The following is a 24,560-nucleotide window of genomic DNA, read 5'->3' as shown; positions in this document are numbered from 1 at the left end:
ATCATAGGTCTTGTTGCAATGCCCTCTACAGCATTTTGCTAACTGGCATAATGACTATGCTGCAGATGGTATGACTATCCACTTCTTGCTTGTCAACCCAACCCCTTCCTTCACAGCAACCTTGCCTTCTGCTATCCTGCTTCTGGATACTCAAGAGATGCCTCCTGAACAGGAACAGCAGCGCTAAGAGGGAGAAAAAGAGCAACAAGGGATAAAAGAGCAACAAGACATCACTGGTGAAGGTGCCCTATCACTTGACCTGATGCTCCAAGACACCAGCTCAGGTGCTGGCACTACACATACCCTGGAGACTCATACAAAGTCTGACAGTCACCCAAGGGTGGAATCGAACCCAGGTCTCTGGCACTGTGAGGCAGCAGTGCTAACTACTGAGCCATCATGCTGCCTATTTTTGCACATACAGGTCCATTCGTGTGGCTAGCCTGGCCCATTCAGAGAAAGGCCTCATTACCATGTCTATGGCAAGCTGCAGGAATCCTGCTCCATCTCTTAGGCTCCAGGCTGCTGTAATATAGGATTGCCGATCTTACCTGAGGCAAGTCTAGGAGGAAATCAAGTGTGAAAGTAACCCAACAGGCAGCAGCCCAGATATTTAGGTGAAGCATGGGGTGAAGCAATTTTTTGGTGTCTTTTCTGCATTACATTTGGTAAAAGAGCATTTACACTTCTTGCTCCACCCAGTTATCTGTCAAACTTGCAATTGGGGTCTTTCATCCATCATAGGATCCTGAATTACTTATTAAAATGGCCGCTTGGCATTCTGGCCATCAAGTGATAGCACCCTTAGAGATGATGTCAGTTGGAATGACGGATAATTACTGCGTCATTTACTCTGCCTAATTTAAAACCTTTCACAGGTTATAGACAGCCTTGTGATGAACCAGTTCCCTTCTTTAGCTAGAAACTAAACCTGAGATATTATTTTGTTTCCAGGTGATGCAATTAAATGGGGGAATAATGATAAAAGGCAAAAATAAGGTAACTAGCACCACCAAGTGGATGAAATTTAAGTGTTATAAATAAGGCACCATAAAACTAATATATATTTTGCTTAGAAAGCCAAGATAAATTGTTAATAAAGATTTGCTTGAGTGTTAAATTACAGGAAGAGCAGACTGGAGTGACACTGTGTTGTGCTAAAGTTATACAGCACATAATTGTTGCCATATAGATAGCAAATGTAGATAGTAGTCATTGGGTATCAAGATCTCCATTGTCACATAGCACTAAAAGAAGCTATCAATATTATATCAAGCTGTTATTATTCATCGCTAGCAAACAGTTTTCCAGTAGTGTTGCCAGAGACCTCGCTTCAGGTAGCTTACATGTCCCCTTTGCTGTGGTATGATACTTTCATTATAAAATATGCTAAAGAGCTAATTGTTATTCATTGTACAGGAATTTTCAGATTATTGTGTTTGTCCACATGAACGTAACCAATAGTACCATGTTCCAATCTGTTTGATATTTCTGTAATTTCAGAAATGTTGTCATATATTGAGCTTGGCAAAAGTTGCTTCCAACTTGGCTACATAAACAAAAGCAAAAAGACATCAATGTATGATGTTAATCTCATAATCATATTTGCAAGCATATATTTTATAAATTGACAATTTCAAGACAGAATTGTGGGTTATAAAACATTTGCTTATAAATAACCTAAATTTAGGAAATTATACTTAAATGTGGAGATACGAAATGGGGTACAGCACACTGTGAACTACTTGTTTTGTTCGACAACTGTTTTCCTAATTTGGCCTTGTATTTTTCCAATTTTATTGCCCATCCAGAATGTTGTTGGTTAGTGGGTGCCTAATCATGATACTTCTGATAATTTGATCATTAAATAATTATAGTATGATAATCTGATAATTTTTGAACATTTATCTTCTTTATTAAACATCAATAATGTAAAATTTTTATTTCAAATGTTTTTACATATTTGGATCAAGCTAAATTTGATTTGTGAGCTGACAGATAGAGAAGGAGAGGAATCGTGACTGATCTCCACACAATCTGGTGGCCCACAGCTGACAGCAGCCATCAATGACATCAGTAAAACACAACCATTCTCACAATGTGATGGCTCTGCAGCCCTGAAGAGACACTCGAGTAAATTTTCCACATGCAGTTGGCCAGTTTTACAACCAGACAGCAAGCTGAAAATCTAACTGTGTTTTACTGCCGAATGAAAAATGCTTCTATAATTTTCTCATTTGCTGGGTGTGGATAAACAACTCTGCACCTCACTAATTCTTTACAATCTTATCTGAACTAATTTCCATAAAATTATCTCTGTGCTTTCCCGCAGATGTCGCTGGCTATCAATTAGAAATGAACAATCTGCCTGACTTTGCCTTTCCCTAGCCTGTTATAATTCTGTCAAAGGTCAGATCAGTTAACTAAGCTTAGCCAGGGGACTGATGCGAGGACATTCCGAGTTTAGTACGATGTTAGCTATCACATTTATACACTGAGCCAATGGTACATGCTGTAAGAATTATCCTCATAGATGCAGGGTCATTTGCTGTCTTTTTGGCACAGCTGTGAAAAGGACAAAGGATTTACACATTGGTGCATTGAGTGTGCTCTGTGCAGACTGTTGTGGTCAAACAGAACTCCACTGCAAGCTTACTATAGTGTTCCAATTGTAAAAAACAAGTGCTTGAAAGAAATTTTTCAAAGTTGTGCAAAAAGATCAGAAAAAACATGGAATTAAGTACCAAGGCTAGACAGAAAGTTCTTTCTTTTTAAATTCAGTCAAAACTAATTTAAGAGCCTAAATATTCTTACACAAATGCAAATAATATGAGCAAACAGAGACACATTTCAACAACATCTTAAAGGTTTTAATTTAAAAATAGATTAATTGTATGATGCTTTCTCACAAAACACTGTCAATAAAAGCTTACAAAAATTACCATCAAAATGGGTTTCATTAATCAAGATTGGGAGCCAAACGAGTCCCTGTTGAGCCACAAGCAGCTCTGGAGCTGAGGTTGCAGACTCCTGGGCTCAGGTATTAAGGGTTACCAGACGAAGCCAAGTAGATGGAGCAATAGTATAGATCAGTCATAACCTAATTGAATAGGACAATCGAGTCAGCCGAATGGTGACTCCTGTTCCTATGTTCCCATTTCTGAAACAGCCAGCATGGCATTTGATGTGTCAACTATGAGTTTAGCAGCTGATAATGGCTAGTTTAATGTAAAGTAGATAGAACTTTGGACTGCTGTTGAATTAAACTACAAAAGCTCCAACTTGTTTATTTAAAGACAGTAAAATGGTTCTGAAAAATAGACAATGCTTTCCACATTATAAATCAATGGAACTACATACATTGTTAATTTTTTTATAATAGCATTGAGTATGACTTCACAGGCCATAATAGTCCCCATTCCAATGCGTAACAAAATACTTGGCCATAAGTTATAATGTCAGCACTGCATTAGGGGAATCTAACTATAGCCACGACATTTGTCCATGACTGCTGTTGCTATCGGTGATATGCTGTGGGATGCCAGTTCAAAAGTAATACTGTAATTGCTGTTGTTGGAGAACAGTGAGAACACTATGTACACAATTTATTCCTGTTAAACAAAACCAACATGAATGTTCGACATAAATAAGAGATAACACAGTGTGGAGCTAGAGGAACACAGCAGGCCAGGCAGCATCAGACATTCGACAAATGTGGGAGGACTGATAAAGCATTTGGTTCTTCTCCTGGTTATCAAATGAGGTTCCGAGTCAGCGCTCCATTATAGCAGGATGTAGAAATTACAAGGTTGTTTCTGCTTTTTTGTAAAATTTGTCCTATTTGGTGTAATAGTAATTGTGGGCAGAATTTTAATGAGATCCGAGCAACATGAACTACGGTGACATTTGTGGCATAAGTGGGCAAGAAGTCTGGCGAGGTCTAACCCAATGTCAGGAGCATCTTGCTGCATCTTTTATGTTTTTAGCAAATGGTGTGGCTAAGCAGCAGCAAGTTGCTACTTAGCGGGGTTTAGAGCTTGTTAAATACCTTATTAATGGCACAATACATGAATATTCAACTTCCCTATCTTAGCAAATAGAGTCATAGAGTCATACAGATATACAGCACAGAAACAGACCCTCCAGTCCAACTCATCCATGCCAACCAGATATCCTAAATTAATCTAGTCCCATTTGCCAGCATTTGGCCCATATCTCTCTAAACCCTTCCTATTCATATATCCATTGAGATGCCTTTTAAATGTTGTAATTGTACCAGCCTCCACCACTTCCCCTGGCAGCTCATTCCATACACACACCAACTTCTGCATGAAAAAGTTTCCCCTCTCACCTTAAACCTATGACCTCCAGTTTTGGCCTCCCCCACTCTGGGGAAAAGGCCTTGTCTATTTACCCTATCCATGCCCCTGATGATTTTATAAATCTCAATAAGGTCATCCCTCAGCCTCTGACACTCCAAAGAAAATAGCCCCAGTCCATTCAGCCTCTCCCTATAGCTCAAACTCTCCAACCCTGGCAACATCCTTGGAAATCTCTTCTGAACCCTTTCAAGTTTCACAATATCCTTCCTATGGCAGGGAGGCCAGAATTGAATGCAGTATTCCAAATGAACTAATCAATCTCGATGTTGTGACTTCTCAATATGGAATGATAGCTGGTGAATTCAGCTTTTTGCCCCCATGTTGCTCAGCACCAAAAAACATATCATGATCACCGCCATGGTCACCACAAGGGAAGCTTTGGAAACCAGAGTGGGCACCCTTATGGTGTAATGTCAGGGTTCATGGGGCAGGGAGGACAGTGAAGGTGAAGTTCAGTGTGGTGGGTCTCCACATTGGGGAATGGATGGAAATGGACAACACAGGTCTCGGTGCTCAGTGGCCTTTCAAAGATGGAGTGGGTGGAAGAGATACTAGTTTATCAGCAGATACCTGGTGAGTGCGAGTTCTTCAGGAACAGCATGTGGTAAGATGTGGCTAGAATCAGATGTTAGGGATATCAAAGGGGTGGGTAGGTGATTAATGAGGCACATTGGTAAAATACATCGAGAAATCTTGCTAAGCCTCGTGGTGAGTAACGCTCCAAAAAGCTTGTGTAATTCACGATTAGCCAAAGGATTGAAAGAGTCAGCCCCGTGTTCCTTTTGCTGAATTAACTCTATCGGCTGAATCTTATTTTTCTTTCTAAGTCTGAATTGTGTCGAACATTTAGGAGGATTTGTGGCCTTCGGCCTGCAAGTTCTCTTGGAACTTGGCCGGATCTTACCAAACTCACCACAGTAATTACCTACCCTGTCCATGGCACCCCTCCTTTCTGGCAATGTTAGTGTTCATCGCACACACTCTGCTGACTAAACATGGACCATCCTTCAAATTGCAATCACTATAGGCTTTGCTTACGAGTTTTTGCCAAATCAGGTGCCCCCATTTTTATTTTTAAAATTTCCATCTCAACCAAAATATTTTACTCCTAAAGCACATGAATCATGAATTAGGCATTTTCAAATGCTTTCTAAAAGTCAAAGGAGTTCAAATTCCCCTCCTTTATTTTGTCATGGATTGGAACGAGTAGAAACAGGATGTGAAAACAGAATCTGCATGAGGGTAGAGACAAGACCACATCCTGTGGCATGGCCAATGACCATTCCACACCACAAACAGTGCTCCAGAGGAAGGGCACAACTGGCACACATGGCAAATGGGGAGATGGTGGAAAAGATCATCGAGATGCTAAAGGCTCAGATTAGGTGCCTAAACAGAAGAAACTCCTACCTTACATTCCCAATAAACATTTTAGTGGTGTGCTGTATAATGCTGTTTTACCCCCCATGGGAATGGCTTAACATGGACAAGAAAGCAGGCAGAACTGAGTTACCAAATCTATTGAGAGGATCAAAAGTCAACATTGGGGAAGGGTCAGTATGAAAGATTGGTGTAAGTTGACAATAATGTGAGGATGCATACCATTGGTTTAGCTGAGATGGGGGCACAAGGAGGTATCTTAACAAAGAGGAATAGGTGCATGTACAAAGTATGTTGTTCTAAGGAGTGTGCGCAGGAAAACAGATGAGAGGTCAGCGTGAAGGGGCTGGCACTTGAATGGACTGTGTGTATCTCTGTTGATGTCACAGGGCAAGCACTATTTAGGAGTAATTGGAAAGGGAAGAAAAAAGTTGCATTGTTCCACATGGAAAATTACTTGTGTGTTCAACGTTGTATTAAACTGTCATATTTAGGACCAAATTTTAGCTAAGGAAACAGAAATCAGAGGCACATTAGTTTCTGGGTTGTAAACCTGCACCTGACAGAAATCAGTCAAGGCTTCTGATGTTAGTGGAGGCAAAATAGAGAGAGGTCAGTAGTGGTGACCAATGACCAAAGGAATAGGAATGGAAGTGAATCAGCCAATGTCCTGAAACAAAAACAAAGTTGCTGGAAAAGCTCAGCAGGTCTGGCAGCATCTGTGGAGGAGAAAACAGAGTTAACATTTCGGGTTTGGTGACCCTTCCTCAGAACTGTCGACAGTTCTCAATGAAAAGATCGAGTGCAGGTAAAAGGCCGGAGGGAGGGGTCCAGGTGGAGGGACAGTGTTGGAGTTGGGCAAAGGGGTCTGTGGGAGGGGGAGAGGACTCTTGTCCAAAGAAATGAGCACAGAAGCGAAGACGGCGGAAGAACAGTTCGGCGTCATGTCGTGCCCGAAATTCGTTAAGGTGGGGACACAGAGGGATAAAGCTGAGGCCTTTGCTGAGTACAGAGTGTTCAGCATCAGAGAGCGGAAGGTTAGGAGGGATGGTGAATACCCGACAGGAGGTGGAGAGGTTGGGGGAGGGGATAGAGTCAGAGGGAAAGGGAGGAGAGGTAGGTTCCAGAGGGCCGTGGGTATTTTTGAGTTGTTGCATCTTGTGGGCCTTGATGCCTGAAAGGAAAAGAAAAAGTTTCTTGTTAGCACGACGAATGAGCCGGAGGATGAAGTGGAACTGCGGAGTGCTGCAGCCCTGAGCCAGTGTGTTACAATGCTGTTGGAGAGAGAGGTTGAGAGTAAGCATGTGGCACAGCATGGCACTGACTGTGGATCTCAGGATGCGGCGAGAGCAGCTGTCCATGGAACGTTGAACATCACGGAGATATCTGTGATCCTGGGAGGATTCAAAACATGAGGGATGAAACTTCAGTTGAAATCCACGTGGGGTGAGTCTGAGCCGGAGGCAGTCACTGAGGAATGTGATATGGCTGTGGAAACGAGTTTTAGCAAATACCTGGTCAAACACCAGGAGTGACAGTGAAATTAAAGTCGGTGAGCAAGAAGAGAGATTGGAACGGAAATCCCGTCGGAGAGAGGAGCAAAACTTTTTCAAGGTGGGCATGCCTGGAAGAGATGTGTCAGTGAGTTAAATACTAAATAAAAACCAACAGAACTGTGGATGCTGTAAATCAGGAACAAAAACAAAGTTGCTGGAAAAGCTCAGCAGGTCTGGCAGCGTCTGTGGAGGAGAAAACAGAGTTAACGTTTCAGGTCCGGTGACCTTTCCTCAGAACTCAGCCAATATTCTGGCCTGACTCAGCGGCCATTGCTTTAGTGGCAATCTGTGCATGGCTTATAAAATATAAAAAGATCACGTTAGATACAGTGCTGGAAGGCAAATATTAACGCCATAAAATGTCGTTGCTGTGGTACAGATTTTCATCAAAATTTGAACTTTTTCTCAATCTAGTAGAATTTCATCCAAGCTGCCAGCAGTTGTATTTTTCAGATACAGGCAAACATTATTGAAGTAATTTTTTTACATTTCCCTCACAGATGGCATTATAACAAAATTCTGACATTTTGCAAAATACTACACAGCTTAACTAACTTCTCCAACCTCACTAGTTTTGACATTTGTCAGATTGTGCATAAATTCAACATTTACCAACTCACTTTAGCTACCAGACAAAACAAAGTACTCTTTACCATATGTGTCAAAGAAATCAAAACGTCATCACTCTCAAGATTTTCTTGTGCTTGACTGTGGAAGGATTAGTTAGCTCAGTTAGCTGGATGGCTGACCTCTGATACAGAGTGACACTAACAGTGTAGGTTCAATTCCTATGTTGGCTGAGGTCCTGCCTCCTCAAGCTTGCCTGCAGTAAGGCTTGCAAAACTATGTGGGATCCGAACTGGGTAGATAGAGAGAAACTAATCTTGTTGATAGGAAGTAAATCAGAGAACATTAATTTAAGGTGACTTTATTTTATATTCGCTCATGGAATGTGGGCATTGCTGTTTGGTCCAGCATTTATTGCCCAAGAACAATTGGCAAAAGTATTAAACATTACATAAGGTAAAACTTTTGTGCAATAATTGAATGGGGGAGGTCACTGACTAGTAATCCAGAACCCCAAATTAATGTTCTTGAGATACGGGTTCAAAGCCGATAATGGTAGATGGTGGAATCCGAAAAAAGTAAAAATCTAGAATAAAAGCTAACCTAATGGCACACACATAACCACTGTTGATTGTCATAAAGACCCACCTAGTTCAATAAAACCCTTTCAGGAAAGATATGTGCTGGTCTGACCTATTTGTGGCTCTAGGTTTACAACAATGTGATTGATTTTTATCTGCTGTCTGGGCAATTAGGGATGGGCAATGAATGCTGCTCTAGCCAGTAGCACTCACATCCCGTGAACAAATAACAAAAAAACATGATTACAACTTGGAAAGCTGGAGAGACAGTCTGGAGGAAATTCAATCATGGCTTTTAAAGGGAAACTGAATAAGTACCTGAAGGGAAATAACTTGCAAAGCTGCAGGGAAATGGAAATGGAACTAGCTAAATTGTTCTTATAGAGAATCAGACCAAAGTCAACAGGCCAAATAGGCTTCTCCCATCCTGGAACCATCTATGATTCTATTATATAATCAAAGTTTATAACAGTCTAAGTCACAACCTTTCAAATGATAAATAATAATAAAAAGAAAAGGACTTAAATTTTTACGGTGTCTTTCAAGATATCAAAACATCCCAAAGCATTTTACAGCCAATTGAAATGTAGATGCAGTGTTTTAAGGGAGGGAAATGGTTAAAGCTTTTCTTTTCTTTCAGAACTATTTCCATAATCTACTTGCGATACGAAGATAGAATGCAACTAAAATCTCATAATATTATTTAATTGTATTTATTTCAGCAACAGAACACTCCAGATAGCCAAAGGTGGCAGGCATACCAATCACCAGCAGAAAGGTAAAGCTGCAATATATTGTTGCTGAGAATTTTATTTTCTACTCCAATTAATAAAATCGAGACTTGGTACAGGGCCATCAACATTTTGCAGTCCATATTTTTACAGAATCAGAGTGAAATTGAATGTAAGTGAATGAATTCTATAAAATCAATAATTTCACTAGCTATAAATAGAATTACATGTATGTTTATTCATTTCTCTTAATTATCATGGTTACCTTATTTTATCTTTTAGAACTTCTGGTTAGAGATAGTCTGGCAATGTTGAACTATTTCTGCATGAACTCCTATAGCAGACAATTTGTTTTGTTACATGTATATATATATTACAAGATCTGAACATTTTGATGTATTGCCTACTGCACGGCCCTTTCCATTGGATAGGTGTAAATGCAGTTAGTACAATAATGGCTGCCTGAAAATGAGCATGTGCCAATCTTAGTGCCATGCACAACTGAAAGTTGGCAACAATGATAGGTTTTACACTTCTTTTGAGAAGTTAAAGACTGAAGAACTTTCAGGAACTCCAAAAGGGGATAGTGAGGAAATTGAGAAGTTTAAAATATTGCTTGGTGTAAATGTTGCATTTAGCTATGCAGTGAGTCTGCAAGGTATCTAAATAAAACATGGAACTGAAGGCATATTTGGGGACAATTAGGAAATTCAATCCTACCAAAGACTGCCAGTGTAATTATGAACAAAGGTTACTCATTTGGCTAAAGCAACTAAAGTAGGAGATGAGTAAATAGTTTGTTCTAACCATATTGGGGTCAGATACTTTTGAGGTGATATCCAACCAATGATTAGTGTGAGACTCCAGTAATATGTGTTTTTCCATAACTGATGTGACTCCAGACTCATTCTATGACATGAATGGGAGTGAAATTGCACTGAGAGTTGCGATCTATGTGTCTGTTATCTCAGAAGGAGAAAACCAGAATTCCCAAATCAAATTTCCTTACTAAAGACTGATGTGAAACTGACAAGTTATTCCATTAAAAGTATTCCATTTCTGGGCCAAGTTATTGTTAGAGTATAAATCAATGATTTGCCATTATTAGTCATAGAAAGAAAAAAGATATCCCTGATAGGAAAGAGTTGTTTACAATATAACCAGTAAATATTGAGGAAATGGGTATAGCACAAACCCAGTAATCAACCTTGGAAAAACCTTCTCAGGCCTAAAGAAGAATAAAATCCAGATTCACCTTATGAAGAAAAGCAACAAGATAACATAGAGGAAGAACTATGATGAAGCCACAGCTGTGGAATTGGCAGGCAGGAGGAGTTCCAAATACCCAACCTCACCCAAGGAGGGTATTTTATTAGCCAGCAAAAGAGATCTGCCCGATTTCAGCAGAGTCTAAACTATGAAAGCCATAGTCATGGTCCCTGTCAGAAATTTAGATGCTATCACTGCCATAAAAACTACCATTTAGGCCCTGTCATTCTTAGTCAGTGTTTTGCCTGAAGGGAAGTCAGTCTTGTCCAGATGGGATGAAGGAGTAGAGGAAGCACTGGTACTCCAGGTCATGGTAAAGCTTTAGGTCACAGCCATGTAACCAGGTCAAGTTCATGATGGATCCAAAGTTTGGTCAGGAGCCTGGATATCCTCGAATCCGATATGATAAATGTGAAAATAGTAGTTGACATTACTGAGGAGAAGGTCCAAGATTTGTACTTTCCAAGTGAAACAGTACTTGGAAGGTGAGAGTAAAAGGACTAAAGAAATCATCCAGCATCCACAGTAAAAGTGAAATTTGGAGACTCCTAACATACATTCATTATTGATGTAGCTCAATGTGTCACTAATCGCGGAAGGAGAAAAAACAGAAGTCCCACAAAAGACTGAGATAACAAGGTGTATAGCTGGATGAACACAGCAGGCCAAGCAGCATCAGAGGAGCAGGAAAGCTGATGTTTCGAGTCTGGACCCTTCTTCAGACAAAAGACTGGTGTGAAATGGATGAGTTATTCCAATACCAGTATTCTAATTCTGGGCCAAGTTATTGTTAGAGTGGAATACAATAATGCATCCGATGATATGCCATTGTTAGTCATAGAAAGAAAAAAGGTATCTCTGATAGGAAAAATTTGCTTAGGGAAGATACTGCTCAAGTGGGTTGAGTTATTTACTGTAATAATCAGTAAAGGCAGTCTATTGTTGAGGAAACGCTAAAAGGGTCCATTAGCCAACTGAACAAATCAGCCCTCTCTGGCTATAGTGAGCAGATTAATGTTGAGCCCAATGTCACAAGTGCCTAAACTGTTGGCGGCTTACAATTTTTCAAAGCCAGAAGTGCAGGTGTCAAATAAGAGTCCACATGATATGAGAAAAGTCTGAAATATTCTGATTTCATGATATTGATAAAATAATGAACCATTGATTTTCAAATTCCATCAACTGCTTTTGCTTAAAAAGAACATAAATCTTAGTTGTGGCCAGACAAGGAAGTTGAAAAGAGAGGAGCTGATTCACTCTTCCTTACCTGGTCATAACAATGAGAAAGAATGAAATCAAATATAAACTAATACCACCATATCACACTGCATCGAATATACTAAAAGAAGACATTTACAGATTCCAAAGAGTCTTTATGGTGACATTTTCTAGGTTACACACTAGGCAGTAATTTCCATGTTTCTCTTCAACACAGGCTGAAGACTTTTTTTATTCTCTGAAAGAATAACCCCAGTCTACAGCAGGTTGTTAACATTATGAGTTGGTGTTTAAAGATGCTCCTGAGACAAAGTTTCTTTTACTTAAGCTGACGTCAATAGCGAAGTAAAAGAAAAGCAAGATACAGCGAAGATGTGTTATGGTACATGAGGCCTGAAACTTAAGAGAGTTCAATGCTGTTCAGTACATCATGTAAAAATCCATTGAGGTGATCACTATGTGCTGAGTGTTGTTGGGGACAGACAGGTCCATTCACATGTGTGAAGATTAGAGATTCTGTCAAAGTCATGTACGGCATTGGCTTGGAAAAGAAAATCTGACAAATGGTAAACTTCCAATAGCCCAAATTCAGCCCATAATCCTAAGTGAAAGTCAGAAACGCAGTACCAGTCAAAAAGAAACTGAAAGTTTGCCAGAATTGCAGAATCCAACAGTGCAGCAAACTGAATCAGACTCTGAATAAGGCAAGTCAATCAATGCCGCACTCTCAACCTCAAGATGTCAGTCAAAGTTCATATTTGACGAGTGGAGATGTTGAAAGATCAGTCAAACTAATGAAAATGGAAGTAGGTACTGAGACAGAAACTGAATAGTTTAATTGAGCACATGTTGCAAGGATGACGGAACTGCACTGCTCTTTTAAACATTTCTTGTCAAATGATTACATTTTTATGAAAGGCATCCTGGTGTTAAGGAAAATCAATTTTGGTACATACAAGTTATTCTGAAAGCATTGGTCAGAAATGTCTTGTTTGTAAAAACAAATACGCAATCCTGTCATGGTGGAGACAGGTTCAATTGAGGCATTCAAAAGAGCATTAGATAATTATTTAAACAGAAATAAAGTACAAGCTTATAAGGAAAAGGCAGGAGATTGGCACTAAGTCAAAACACTCAGAAAACTAGTATAGACACAATGGACCGATCATACGTCTTTCCACATCATAACAATTCTAAGAACCTTAGTTTTCTGGTACAGTTGATATTAGTTTCATCCTATTATGTTTTTGGAACTCATGGACCTTTACATTGAAATACGTTATGGGACAAGTTGTTACTTTTAAATGGGGAGGGTATGTAGAAAATTGCAGAATCTGAATGTTTGTTATAATGACCTCTTTTTTGGGGAGGTGAAATAAAGTTAGTTCAATGGCTGCTTGCAGTTGGCCGTACATTAATCTTACTTAGTCCAATGCACAACAGTTTATCATAAGAATAAAGAAATACACACTGGTGTTTTGGAAAAAAGGTGAATCAGAACTGGATGCTCAAATATGACCACACAGGGCGCAATGTGAATGTGAAAAATTGTGCAATGTATTCTCATGCCAGCTGATACATTCCTGCTGAAAATTCTTTTTTAAAGAAAGCAAGAGACAGTTTTTTGAGATTCTCAATATCATTTAAATGCATGGTATAATATATACATGCAACTAAGCTTGCAAAAAACCAGCATTTCGATCTTGTAACCATAATACAAAGCATTTGGTCATTCCATAGACAGAAGCTCAGTTCCAGAGAGGTTGAAAATGAGAATGCATTGATCCAGGAGAAGCACTACCCTCCTCGTTTTCTACAGAAACCAGATGAGAATATGCTAATTCAGCAGTATGGACTCTGCAGAATAGATTGCAAGGTATGTTATTCCAATTTAAAAGTCTTCTAATCCCTACCTAAAATTACTACAAAATTATATTTCTTTCTGGCAAATCATTGGAGAAAGCAAATGAGACAACCCTTGTTCTTGTTGATATTTATTGCGCAGTTAGTAAGTTAAGTCAAAACAGATAATTTTAGAATTGTTTGCTAGGTCTTAAAAAAATCTGGGTGAACGGTACCCCCACTTTATTTCTGTTTTACATGCAACTCCATTAAGTTGTGTCCTTTAACTCTAACCCCAAGATAGGAAACAATTTTTAATCTTTTAAATTTATACCAATATAAATGTAAGTAAATATATAAATTAAATTTGCAACGGAATTTCAAGTTTAAACAAAAAATTGCAGAAGCTTGAAATCGGGAACAAAAATAGAATACACTGGTACACTCAGCAGGTTGGGCAGAACTTGTGGAGAAAACAGATGAATTATTTTTAAGTGCTGGACCCTCATCAAAGCAAGGAATGTTACAGGTTAAGATGGTATGCGTCAGTTCTTGCCATGGATGCTTTGTGTTTCCAGTATTATCTGTTTAAATTTACAGTTTATCTGTAGTTTTTTTTTCTTTGCTGTCAATATAAAACAAAAATTACACATCAGTTTTTTTAAAATTTATCTACTTTAGCTCCTTCGACAGTGTGCATGTAAGAAACTGAAAAATCCACATTGACAATACCAAGTGTAAGACAATGTACTATGGCTTGCAACAACAACAAAAGCAATTTCCTTCCAGTGCAGCACATTATTTACACTTGGTGCCCTGCTGGTTATTACATCATGATTCTAAAATTCGTGCAAGCACATTTCAGAACTCTAATTAGTACATTTATTATTGCATTTCCAGGTCAGTGGTCTGCCACCTCCAGAACTTATGTGGTACTTAAATGGCCGACCTGTTCAACAGGATCTTGGCCATAAGATGCTTGTATCAGGAAAAGGCGTACACTCACTCATCATTGATGCAGTGACAGAAAGTGATGCTGGGAGGTACGAATGTGTAGCCATCAATCGTGCTGGCCAGTGCAGATTCACAGTAAACCTTGAAGTTGAAGGTGAGCATATTCTTTAAATGCTTAGATTACAGAAAAACAAGGTTCCCGGTAGCTAACAGCAGGATGTCAATTAGTCTCATTAACAAGCCAATTGTTACTCGTGAACACTGAACACACTACAACTTAGTGGGGACTCATGGATGAAATCGGAGCCACACAGTTTACCCACACCCTTGGAATGCTGCAAACCCAGTCAGATTTGCCAGTTAGCTCCCAAGGGTTTGTCTCATGCCACCACCCACCTCCGCCACCAATGCAATACCCACTTAGTGCTGCCCATCCCACCTCCACTCACCTTTGGTCTGAAGTTCCCTGATGATCTCAGGTGCATTGCTGCCAGTTAGCATCATCTCCCGCTAACACTAGTGGCAAAGAACAGCTACCAGCCTCTGACTGGCCAGCAGTACTGTCCAGGCAGGACTTCTGCCACCATGGACCACATTCCTGGGCAAGGCCTGATGGTAGTTGCTTAAGAGCCTTAAGAATATTTGATTGTTTCAACCCGACAATGGAATTGATGGTCTGTAGTCATTCAAGACAGCAGCTCACCACCACCTTCTCCAGAACAAGGAGGGACGGGCAATAAATGCTGGCCTTGTCAGTGATGTCCACATCCCGTGAATGAACTTAAATGTAATTAAGATGATTGTAGGATTTGATATGATAGATTACGAAAAACTATTTCCTCCCAGTTCAGAACAATGTGGTGAGAGAGTGGATGGGAATAAACCAGGCTGTTTAGGAGTGATGTCAGGAAGCACAAATAGAGGTTCAAAACAAGAACTCTGCCCCTTAAACAGCATTTGAAGTTAGACTAGCTGAAAGTCAACACTGATATTGATAGATTTTTGCTAGCCAAACACATTAAAAGCTGTAAAACACAGTAAACAGATGCAGTTTAATATACAAATCAGCCATGATATTACTGACCAGCTGAACTTGCAGTAACTGAATGGCTAACTAATCTCTGTGCTCTCTGCTTTTCAATCTAGACTTGAGTATCATTGTGAAGACTTGTACATTTGAGTTAACAGCAAAAAAGGGGGGAGTCATATGGCTAGTAATGGCTAATGTTTAAAAACATCTAACACAGAATTAATTCTATCTTCTTCCATATCTTTGACAGTAACTAAAATTACTGACAAATTCATATTGCTCGTTTGAGTCATGATACGCCCAAATTTTACTCTCTATTGAGGTCACTGGGCAGAAAAATCAGATGAGTTATAGAATGAGAGAACAATAGACCCAACAGCATCCCAGCCACTATTCAGCCAAAATTACCTCCTGCAAATTAGTTCTGTCAATTCATGCCAGGTGTTCTGATTCATTGTACTTGATCTAAAAGTAACTTAGGTCTCAGGGAAAAAACAAAATTTAGATCCCTGTTAGAGACAACATTTATTCAGTGAGGAAAATGCTCTAAGAAATGGAATTGAGAATGTGCTGTAATATCTGACACATTAATTTATAAGTTGCTGCTAAAGGTAAAATTTCATTAAGATCAAACCTATGACCAAGTAATTCATGTTGCAATTTTTTTCTTAAAGTACGAGGACCAATACAGGCACCAGAATTTGTTTACAAGCTCCAAAATGCAAGAGCTGTTGAAGGAGGGAAAGTTAAGTTGGAATGCCTGGTGACTGGACAACCACAACCAAGAATCTTCTGGAGAAAGGATCATGAAATGATCAAGCAAGACACCAACAGAATCAGGTCATTATCAAGTTTTATAACTCCAGTGCGAGATGTATAAAAACTCACTCAAAAGCTGCAGAGAGTCAGGGCTGGATTTTCCTCTTTGATGTGGTAATTGTGAGTCAGTCCATTTCCTGATGTTGTAATTCCCATCTCTAGCCTGGTCATGCCTGCCATGCTATTTTGATAGTGGAGTGATGGGTGTGGGCTGGGGTCAGGGCTGCTGCCTTGCAGTCCTGAGGTGAAAACAGAGGCAGAAAGATGTCTTTCCAGGCACATGGAAAGGGCTACCTTCATTTTCTAGAACATCAGCCCAGTTGAGTAAATGGGATTGAGGCCTCCTAATCCTTGCCCCTCACCATTTACAATCTCACCTGCTTGCCCTTGTCCTTTACACTTTCTTGTATCCCCATATACCTCTTAGCCCATGCCTGCTTCACTCCTACTGGCCACATGTATCTAATAATAGCATTGAGAGGTCTTTGAGATGCTTGCAAACTGTCAAAACAAACTAAACATTAATGTTGAATCAGAGATAGTAGGAACTGCAGATGCTGGAGAATCCGAGACAACAAGGTGCAGGGCTGAATGAACACAGCAGGCCAAGCAGCATCATAGGAGCAGAAAGGCTGACGTTTCGATGATGAAGGGTCTAGGCCCGAAAGGTCAGCCTTTCTGCTCCTATGATGCTGCTGGGCCTGCTGTGTTCATCCAGCCCTGCACCTTGTTGTCTCAAAACATTAATGTTCGTTATTCTACTACAACATCACAAAACTACCATTAGAGCTGAACATATTTAAGCCATTCAAATCATTCAAGGAGCTCAACAATTTGTTCATGCTTTGAAGCAGTCATATTATATCACAGAAGACACTTTATCCGGGAGATAAAGTAATCTAATACATCTGAAGTCTTTTCCATTTTCAAACGGTGTTCACTTTCTTTATTTGAAAAAGTCTTTCAGCAATCATTCCATTAAAAACAGATTTAAGTTATTATGTTGTATTGTCACTCCCATGATGGAAACATGGCACTGGAGCTTCTGGATGCCACCTCATGACCTGTACCCATATCCCACACAGTTGAAGAGATAGTAAGAACTGCAGATGCTGGAGTCAGAGATGACACAGTGTGGAGCTAGAGGAACACAGCAGGCCAGGTAACATTCTCCTGACGTTATTCCATGCAGTTGAAGATTGACAGCAATGGGAATATGGTCAGGTATTCCAGAATCAGTTATTCCCCATCATTTTTAAAACCCAATTCTCCAGTTGGGAAAGCACATCTCAAATTAGAGATTATGTTTTGCATTTTGGAAGCACAGGTTTCAGTTCCAATGCATCACCAGGAACGTTGGTTGTGTGTCCCAGAGTAATTGGTGGATTGTATCAAATAGCTATCCCTTTGGCAGGTTGCAGTAGACACAGTACTGACCCTACTCATCCAATTCACACTTACAAATTTCAGAACATAGTGTCTATCATTAGATATGAGTCTCATGTCGCATGGTACTTACTAGACATTCCTGACTGTTAAGAATCACATTATCAACCAATTTAAGATTATAATACATTCCCATGATATGTCTCAGCTTTTCCAGAAGCTACATATATTAATCTGCAGAGACTTGACCTCTACATGACAAAGGAATATATCCCGTCAGAGCAAATTTTTTGAATCAACAGAAGCCCGGATTTTGGGGTGGGGGGATGCAATGGCTCCCTGGTGCTCTTGCCAAATAATCAGCAGCCCTTTCCTGAGGCAGCATAAATTGTTGTCCACTTTGAAAATTGGCATTCTCATGTTTGTTCCAATGAATGCAAGATTAAAAATTTTGACAGCACGTTTCTAGTGAATTTTGATATTTGAGAATTCAATTAAAATTATTGTACATAATTTTAATAGCAATTTTATAGAGGTTTTAATCTTTGTATTACAGCCTATATCATAGTAACGAAGGTAAAGTTGGCCTCGAAATTTTCCCAGTCGATAAATGTGATGCTGGGTGGTATACTGTATCTGCCCAAAATGAAGCTGGGTCAACAATCTGCACAGCAAGACTAGATGTCGCTGGTGAGTTGCCTTCAGAATCAATTCACTAGGAATTTAGATAACTCTACGGATAAACTTTGGCAATGCTCAAACGTGGTTTTCTACAAATGGATTCCAAGTGATAATTTGTCAAATGCCAAAGAATGGCCCTAGTGTCATCCATGTTTAAGGCGAACCAATTTGGTAATGGAGGCACAAAACAGGCATTAACCCCCGATTTGTAAATATGCACCCAAGCCAGTCAGGAGCTCCTGATTCTATTTATTAGGATTGAGTCTTGAATGGGCAGGAAGAGGCAACTAAGAAGATGGCGGTCATGTTTGCTCTTCAGGATCTTCTTCAGAGAACTGGCAGTTCTGGAGGAACAAGATGAAGCCCATTATCATAGAGTCGTATAGCGTAGAAACAAGGCCCTTCGGTCCACCATGTCTATGCCGACCAACAAATACCAAACTTCACAAATCCCATTTACCCTCACATAACCCACTATACTCCATGGCCTACTATGCCCGGGCATTTTAAGTACTCATCCATATGCTTCTTAAATGTTGTGAGAGTATCTGCCTCTACCACCCTCTCAGGGAAAACATTCCATACAGCTACCATCATCTGAAAGATTTTTTTTCTCTCAGATCTCCTCAAAACTACTTACTCTTCACCTTAAACTTATGCACTCTGGTCTTAGACACATCTGCCATGGGGAAAGGGTTCTGATAATCTACCTCGTCTATGTCTCTCATACTTCAATTAGACCGAATCTCAAACAGCTTCCTCTGCTCCAATGAAAATAAACCCAGCATATACAGTCTCTCCTCATAAATAAGACTTTCCATCACAGGCAACATCCTGGGAAATCTCCTCTGCACTATCTCCAGTGCAATCATATACTCCGATAGTGTGATGCCCAGAACTGTACACGATATTCCACTTGTGGCCTAAACAAGGGTTTATAAAGTTGTAACAAGACTTCCTTGCTTCTATATTCTATGCCCTGGCTAATGAAGGCAAGCATTCCATACGCCATCTTCACTCCCTATCTGCCTGTGCTAACACCTCCAGGGATCTATGGACTTGTACACCTTTGTTAATCAATATTCCCTGGGGACCTACCATTCATTGTATATCCTTCCCTTATTGGACCTCCCAAAATGCATCACACTCGCACTTATCAGCATTAAATTCCATTTGCCATTTCTCTGCTCAATTTACCAGCTGGTCAAAGTCAGATGTAGCCTGAGACCATCCTCCTCATTATCAACAACACCAGCAATTTTTGTGTCATCTGCAAACTTATTAATTATATCTTCTACATTCACATCTAAGTCATTGATGTACATAACAAACAGCATGGGTCCCAGCATTGATCCCTTGGTACACTGCTGGTCACAGGTTGCCAGTCACAAAATCAATTATCACTGGAGGTGATCCATCCAAATCTGTTGATGGAACAAAAACAAAGTTGCTGGAAAAGCTCAGCAGGTCTGGCAGCATCTGTGGAGGAGAAAACAGAGTTAACGTTTCAGTTCTGAGGAAGGGTCACCAGACCAGACCTGCTGAGCTTTTCCAGCAACTTTGTTTTTGTTCCTGATTTACAGCATCCGCAGTTCTTTTGGATTTTATCAAATCTGTTGATGGATGGCTAAACCAGTTATGCTCAACTCTGCATCCTTAGAATTGATGGAAGAGAGATGAGAGTCATACAGGGAGGTGATCAGGATTGAAAAAAATGGACAGAAGGACATTGAAGATGGAGTTGAGAAAATGCTTGAACATATCAACAGCTGTAGAAGTATCTGAATAGAAAGTCTCAAAGATTAGTTGGTTGGGATTTTGAAAGTGCATTTGTCAGTGAAACAAGGAAAGAGTTTCCCCAAGGATGGATATGGAAGGAAGTGGAGTTGGAAAAGGGTAGAAGGATGTGGATTCTGAAAGACACAATGAAGTAGCTAGAGATAGCCTCTTCACTGATTAAGACCATGGAAATAGAGAGGTCTTGAGAGTTGGCAGCAAAATTATATTGCTTATCATAACATCAACTGATTTTTTTACATAACTTCAAACAAATTCTAAAAATCAATTTTTACATTTGGTCCCTACAGCTTGGCCAGTGAAACAAGTTCCAAACACTAAGCCACTGAAGGTGCGGCCAACATTTACCCGATATTCAGTGCTTAACGGTCAAGGATTTCTGCCAGATCCAGCGTCCCAATATGCAGCAACATCATACCCTGGTTTAGTAGAGAGTGATGAATTGTGATCTCGTTGTATTTCAACTCAGCAGACAATGTTAACTTTTCAGCTAATGGAATGTAGTATGTTTTATCCGCACCTTATTATACACAAAACAATTAGTTTTGAGTATACATTTACATTTAGTTGTAAAAATGCAAAAATACTACAATATGTAAGTGTTGCACGTTAAGGTTTCTTAGTACATGTACATACACTTAAGATATGCATCTTAGCAGAAAAACATTTACGATATGGTAGTTAATCAGTTGAGATGGATGAGAAAATAATTATATGAAAGTAAACAAGCAGAATAATACATGCTAAAGTGATTTCATGGCATTCTGCTTTGTAAGTGTGGCTGTGGTAATGGATATGAGTAAAAAGTAAAACTCTTTATTGTTTGTAAGTTCTTTTAAATAGCAGCATGTACATGAAGTTCTAAGACCAAAAAACCTTGCATTTAAACCATAAAGCAGACTAGGCTTGTACATATTAGTTTGAAGCAAATAGCTCTCGCAGACTGAGTGGGTGTTAACTTTGTGAAATACTGTTAACTGAAAATGTAGAGCAGTAAACTGACACTAATGGATGAAGCAACATTGTTACAATACTACCAAATGTGCCCGTATAAAAAGCTAGTCTTAAATATAATTTTGACATTTCTTTACAATCTTTGACATTTATGACTAGCGTAAGAGTTCCACTTACCTGGGTAAAAGCAATTTTCTGCCAATTCAGGCACTCAGACCTGGAAAGGGGCAGGCATAAATTCTCAGTGCAGGCCTACATTTGTTGAAATTTGTCTTTCTGCAAAAATTATTCTGTACACGTTATTAAAGGAACGCAGCAATGTGGAAATAACATTTGTACAAGAATACCATGTTATACATTAATTTGCTTGCCTGAGTATGAAGTTGTGTATTCATTCACAATGTTAATTTTCTTGATGAGTATCATCATATCTGCCCTTGAAAATAATATTACTTTCTGAGGGGACAAATGATCCATTCAACAGCATTACCCTTGGATAATGTAAAACTGCTATCAATCAAATGATTGCTGCTAATAACTAGAAACAATTTAACTGGTGAAAATACAAAATCCTATAAGCATATAGTCCAAGCATTTTTTGTGATGCTTTTCTTGAAGAAGTTACAAACCATCCTTGGTCTATAGCAATAACAACAACAATGATTTTTAACTCATTTACCCCACTTATTCCCGGCTTTCCACATTGTAAGTCAGCATCATAATCACAGCTTTCCAGAATAATGGTCAATAAAACCAAGTTTCTTCACAACTTTTGGTAAATTAAAAACATGGAATGTTTCATTTTGCAATTTTTAATCTTTGTTGATCAATAAAATAATCCAATATTTAAAATTTACTTCTGAAACTGCTTAAAATTCATTTAAACAACACTCTGTCAGAAGGCACCATACAAACTGAGTGTATAAATAACAAAAGATGATTTTCATTTGTGTTTTGCTCTGATACATAATGGGTTTCTTAGCTGCTGTTGAGAAAATGCTGAGAAATTTCATCGTGACTGGAAGTGGAGAAAAATCTGTTGGAGGGAAGACACTGAGCCGAAAGCCGCAGGCACAGTGAGCGGACAAAAGGTGAACTGCGGACATCCATACCCTTCCAGGATTTCTATACTCAGAATAACATGCCAGCACTTTTCACAGAAGTGCTGAAGGAGTGTGCCCTTCTGCAGTGAAGTTGTGATAAGGTTGTATTGCCCCCCGCCACAGCAAGACCTGTAGCCTCCTGCCAGAACTAGCACAGCATCAATAGTTGCAATGAAAGTTACTTCTTTATTCTGCAATGACAGATATCAGCAGCATCATAAGTCCACAATGCAACCTGACATAAGGCAGCCTACCGACATGATAGTTTGCTTCAGCGAACAATTATATAATTTTACCAATAGAGACTGGAAACAGCAAATAAAGGCTATAAAGTTTGTTCACATTGCAGCCTTTTCTCAAATTCAGAATGCATATTGCTCAGAAGACCATGCCACCTTCATACATTGCAAGGACTTTCACTCAATTAATACCCAACTGGCAAATGTGATGGCCAGCAGTGGGTATTTGTTTACTATCCTGGCAGCTGTTGCAACATCCTTAGACTTTGTAAATCCTTCATTCTGTCTTTGTTCCTGCATAACAGGTCAGATGCTGACTTCTCTGGGCTAACACATATCCATCGTGAACATGTAATTCATTGCCTTCAGTAAGCTGTACTCACTGTCACTAAACAACCACTGCACAGCTAGTTGCATACTTCCACCACCATCCTCAACAAGTAGGCCATTGGAATGGTGAAGCAAGGATTCTACTGCTTGATAGATCTAGAAATATGCTGCAATGCAGCTTACAAAGATTGTCCTTTATTGGAGTTGTGTGTTGTTAACTGCATAATTAAACTGCCACTTGCAGCCCCCAGTGGTGAAGGATGTTCAGCGCAACAGGAGTGATCACCCTGGTGACATGGAAGATGCTAAGGAAGTTTGGATCCTATGGACTAAATGGCTTCCTAGGCTATATTAATGCTATCATTCTGGTTCTGTTTCTTACCTGCAGCCAGAGCTCTTTAGCAGCAACATGGAATACTGCTTTGGTTGAATAATCCCTGCTTCTAAATGTCTAAAATATCTCCCAGTGTTTCCATCGTCTGATGTACTACATTTGTCTAAAGAATAAATTGATATTAATGTCAACTAATGTAAGCATCGCTCTCTGTTCCAGGAACTGATGTACACATGGAAAGTTTAGAAAGCATTGCTTTTCCCAAATTCTGCTAACTAGTCACAATCATAATGATTACCCCTACAAACTGTTTAACTTGTTTTCTGAACTGGTATAATGCTCCTACCCAGTGAACAAAGAAAGAAGTCACACGACACTAGGTTATAGTTCAACAGGTTTATTTGAAATCACAAACTTTCAGAGTGTTGCTCCTTCATTATCTGACAAACAAGCAGCACTCTGAAAGCTTGTGATTTCAAATAAACCTGTTGGACTATAACCTGGTGTAGTGTGATTTCTGACCTTGTCCACCCCAGGCCAACACCAGCAATTCTACATCATGTCTACCCAAGGAATGCAACATGAGAAATGAAATGCTCCTGTACCTCAGATGTAGATTCTTCTGTTCCTGTTTAAATGCTGTTACTTCATAACATCTTCCAGTTCTGATAAAGATATGTGCCTGGAAAGTTAATTTGTTTATTCTTTGATCTACTATATACCTCCAACATTTCTGTTTTCAGAATTCCAGCATTTTCAGTACTTCGATTTTTAATCAAAATCTATTAGTACAGTGATGTCCAATGGCATGCTGCATAACATTGCTTGACTATTGATCCCCATAACCCTTATATAATGTGGTACTGAACTACAAGAAAGACAAACACTTCTGGTTCAATCCCTTGGTCTGTTCTGAGCAAGCTGAAGTCAATTCAAATAAGTTAATGATAGAATATGACAAATTGGCCTCCGTTTCCTGGAAACTTGAAATCAGTGAAAGTATATAGCAGCCAACAATTGGTTGCAATGATTTTTTCTCATTTGCAGAGAAATTTGGGGTTCCACTGAATATGTACCATACAGTCTATTTTCAAATCTGTTCACGAATTTATTTTAAAATTGTTTATTAATCACCACTTCCTAATTCATTGCGCCACTGCAACCTCACCCCCGAAATATAGCCAGCATTTGCCCCTCTCTCACCTGCTTTCTGTCTGTATTCATGGACTCAGCATTTCCTAATTTGCCACTCACTATGTTTCACAGCTACTATCTGATGAACTGTTGAAGCATGGGGTAAGGCACAACAGTAACCAGGGCCAGCAGTCCTGACAAAACTGCATTCAAGCTACTGCAACTCCCCCTGCTGACGACCTACTGAAATCCACTTTGCAAGTAAAAAGTTAC

General features: G+C 39.4%; 1 protein-coding gene across 1 annotated transcript in view; it reads left to right on the top strand.

The window, feature by feature from the left end:
- Positions 1-20,641, top strand: part of myot (myotilin) — a 51,732-nt gene extending 31,091 nt beyond the window's left edge. Inside the window, exons 5-10 of the mRNA XM_048603974.1 lie at positions 9,189-9,244; positions 13,425-13,560; positions 14,427-14,634; positions 16,185-16,350; positions 18,272-18,405; positions 20,484-20,641. Coding sequence (XP_048459931.1) covers positions 9,189-9,244; positions 13,425-13,560; positions 14,427-14,634; positions 16,185-16,350; positions 18,272-18,405; positions 20,484-20,641 — 858 coding nt within the window. The remainder of the gene's footprint in view (positions 1-9,188; positions 9,245-13,424; positions 13,561-14,426; positions 14,635-16,184; positions 16,351-18,271; positions 18,406-20,483) is intronic.
- The last annotated feature ends 3,919 nt before the right edge of the window (positions 20,642-24,560 follow it).

This window comes from Rhincodon typus, chromosome 12 (assembly GCF_021869965.1).
Source record: "Rhincodon typus isolate 14 chromosome 12, sRhiTyp1.1, whole genome shotgun sequence".
Taxonomy (NCBI): Eukaryota; Metazoa; Chordata; class Chondrichthyes; order Orectolobiformes; family Rhincodontidae; genus Rhincodon; species Rhincodon typus.
Note: the sequence above shows the minus strand (reverse complement) of the source record. Positions and strands in the feature narration are given on the sequence as shown.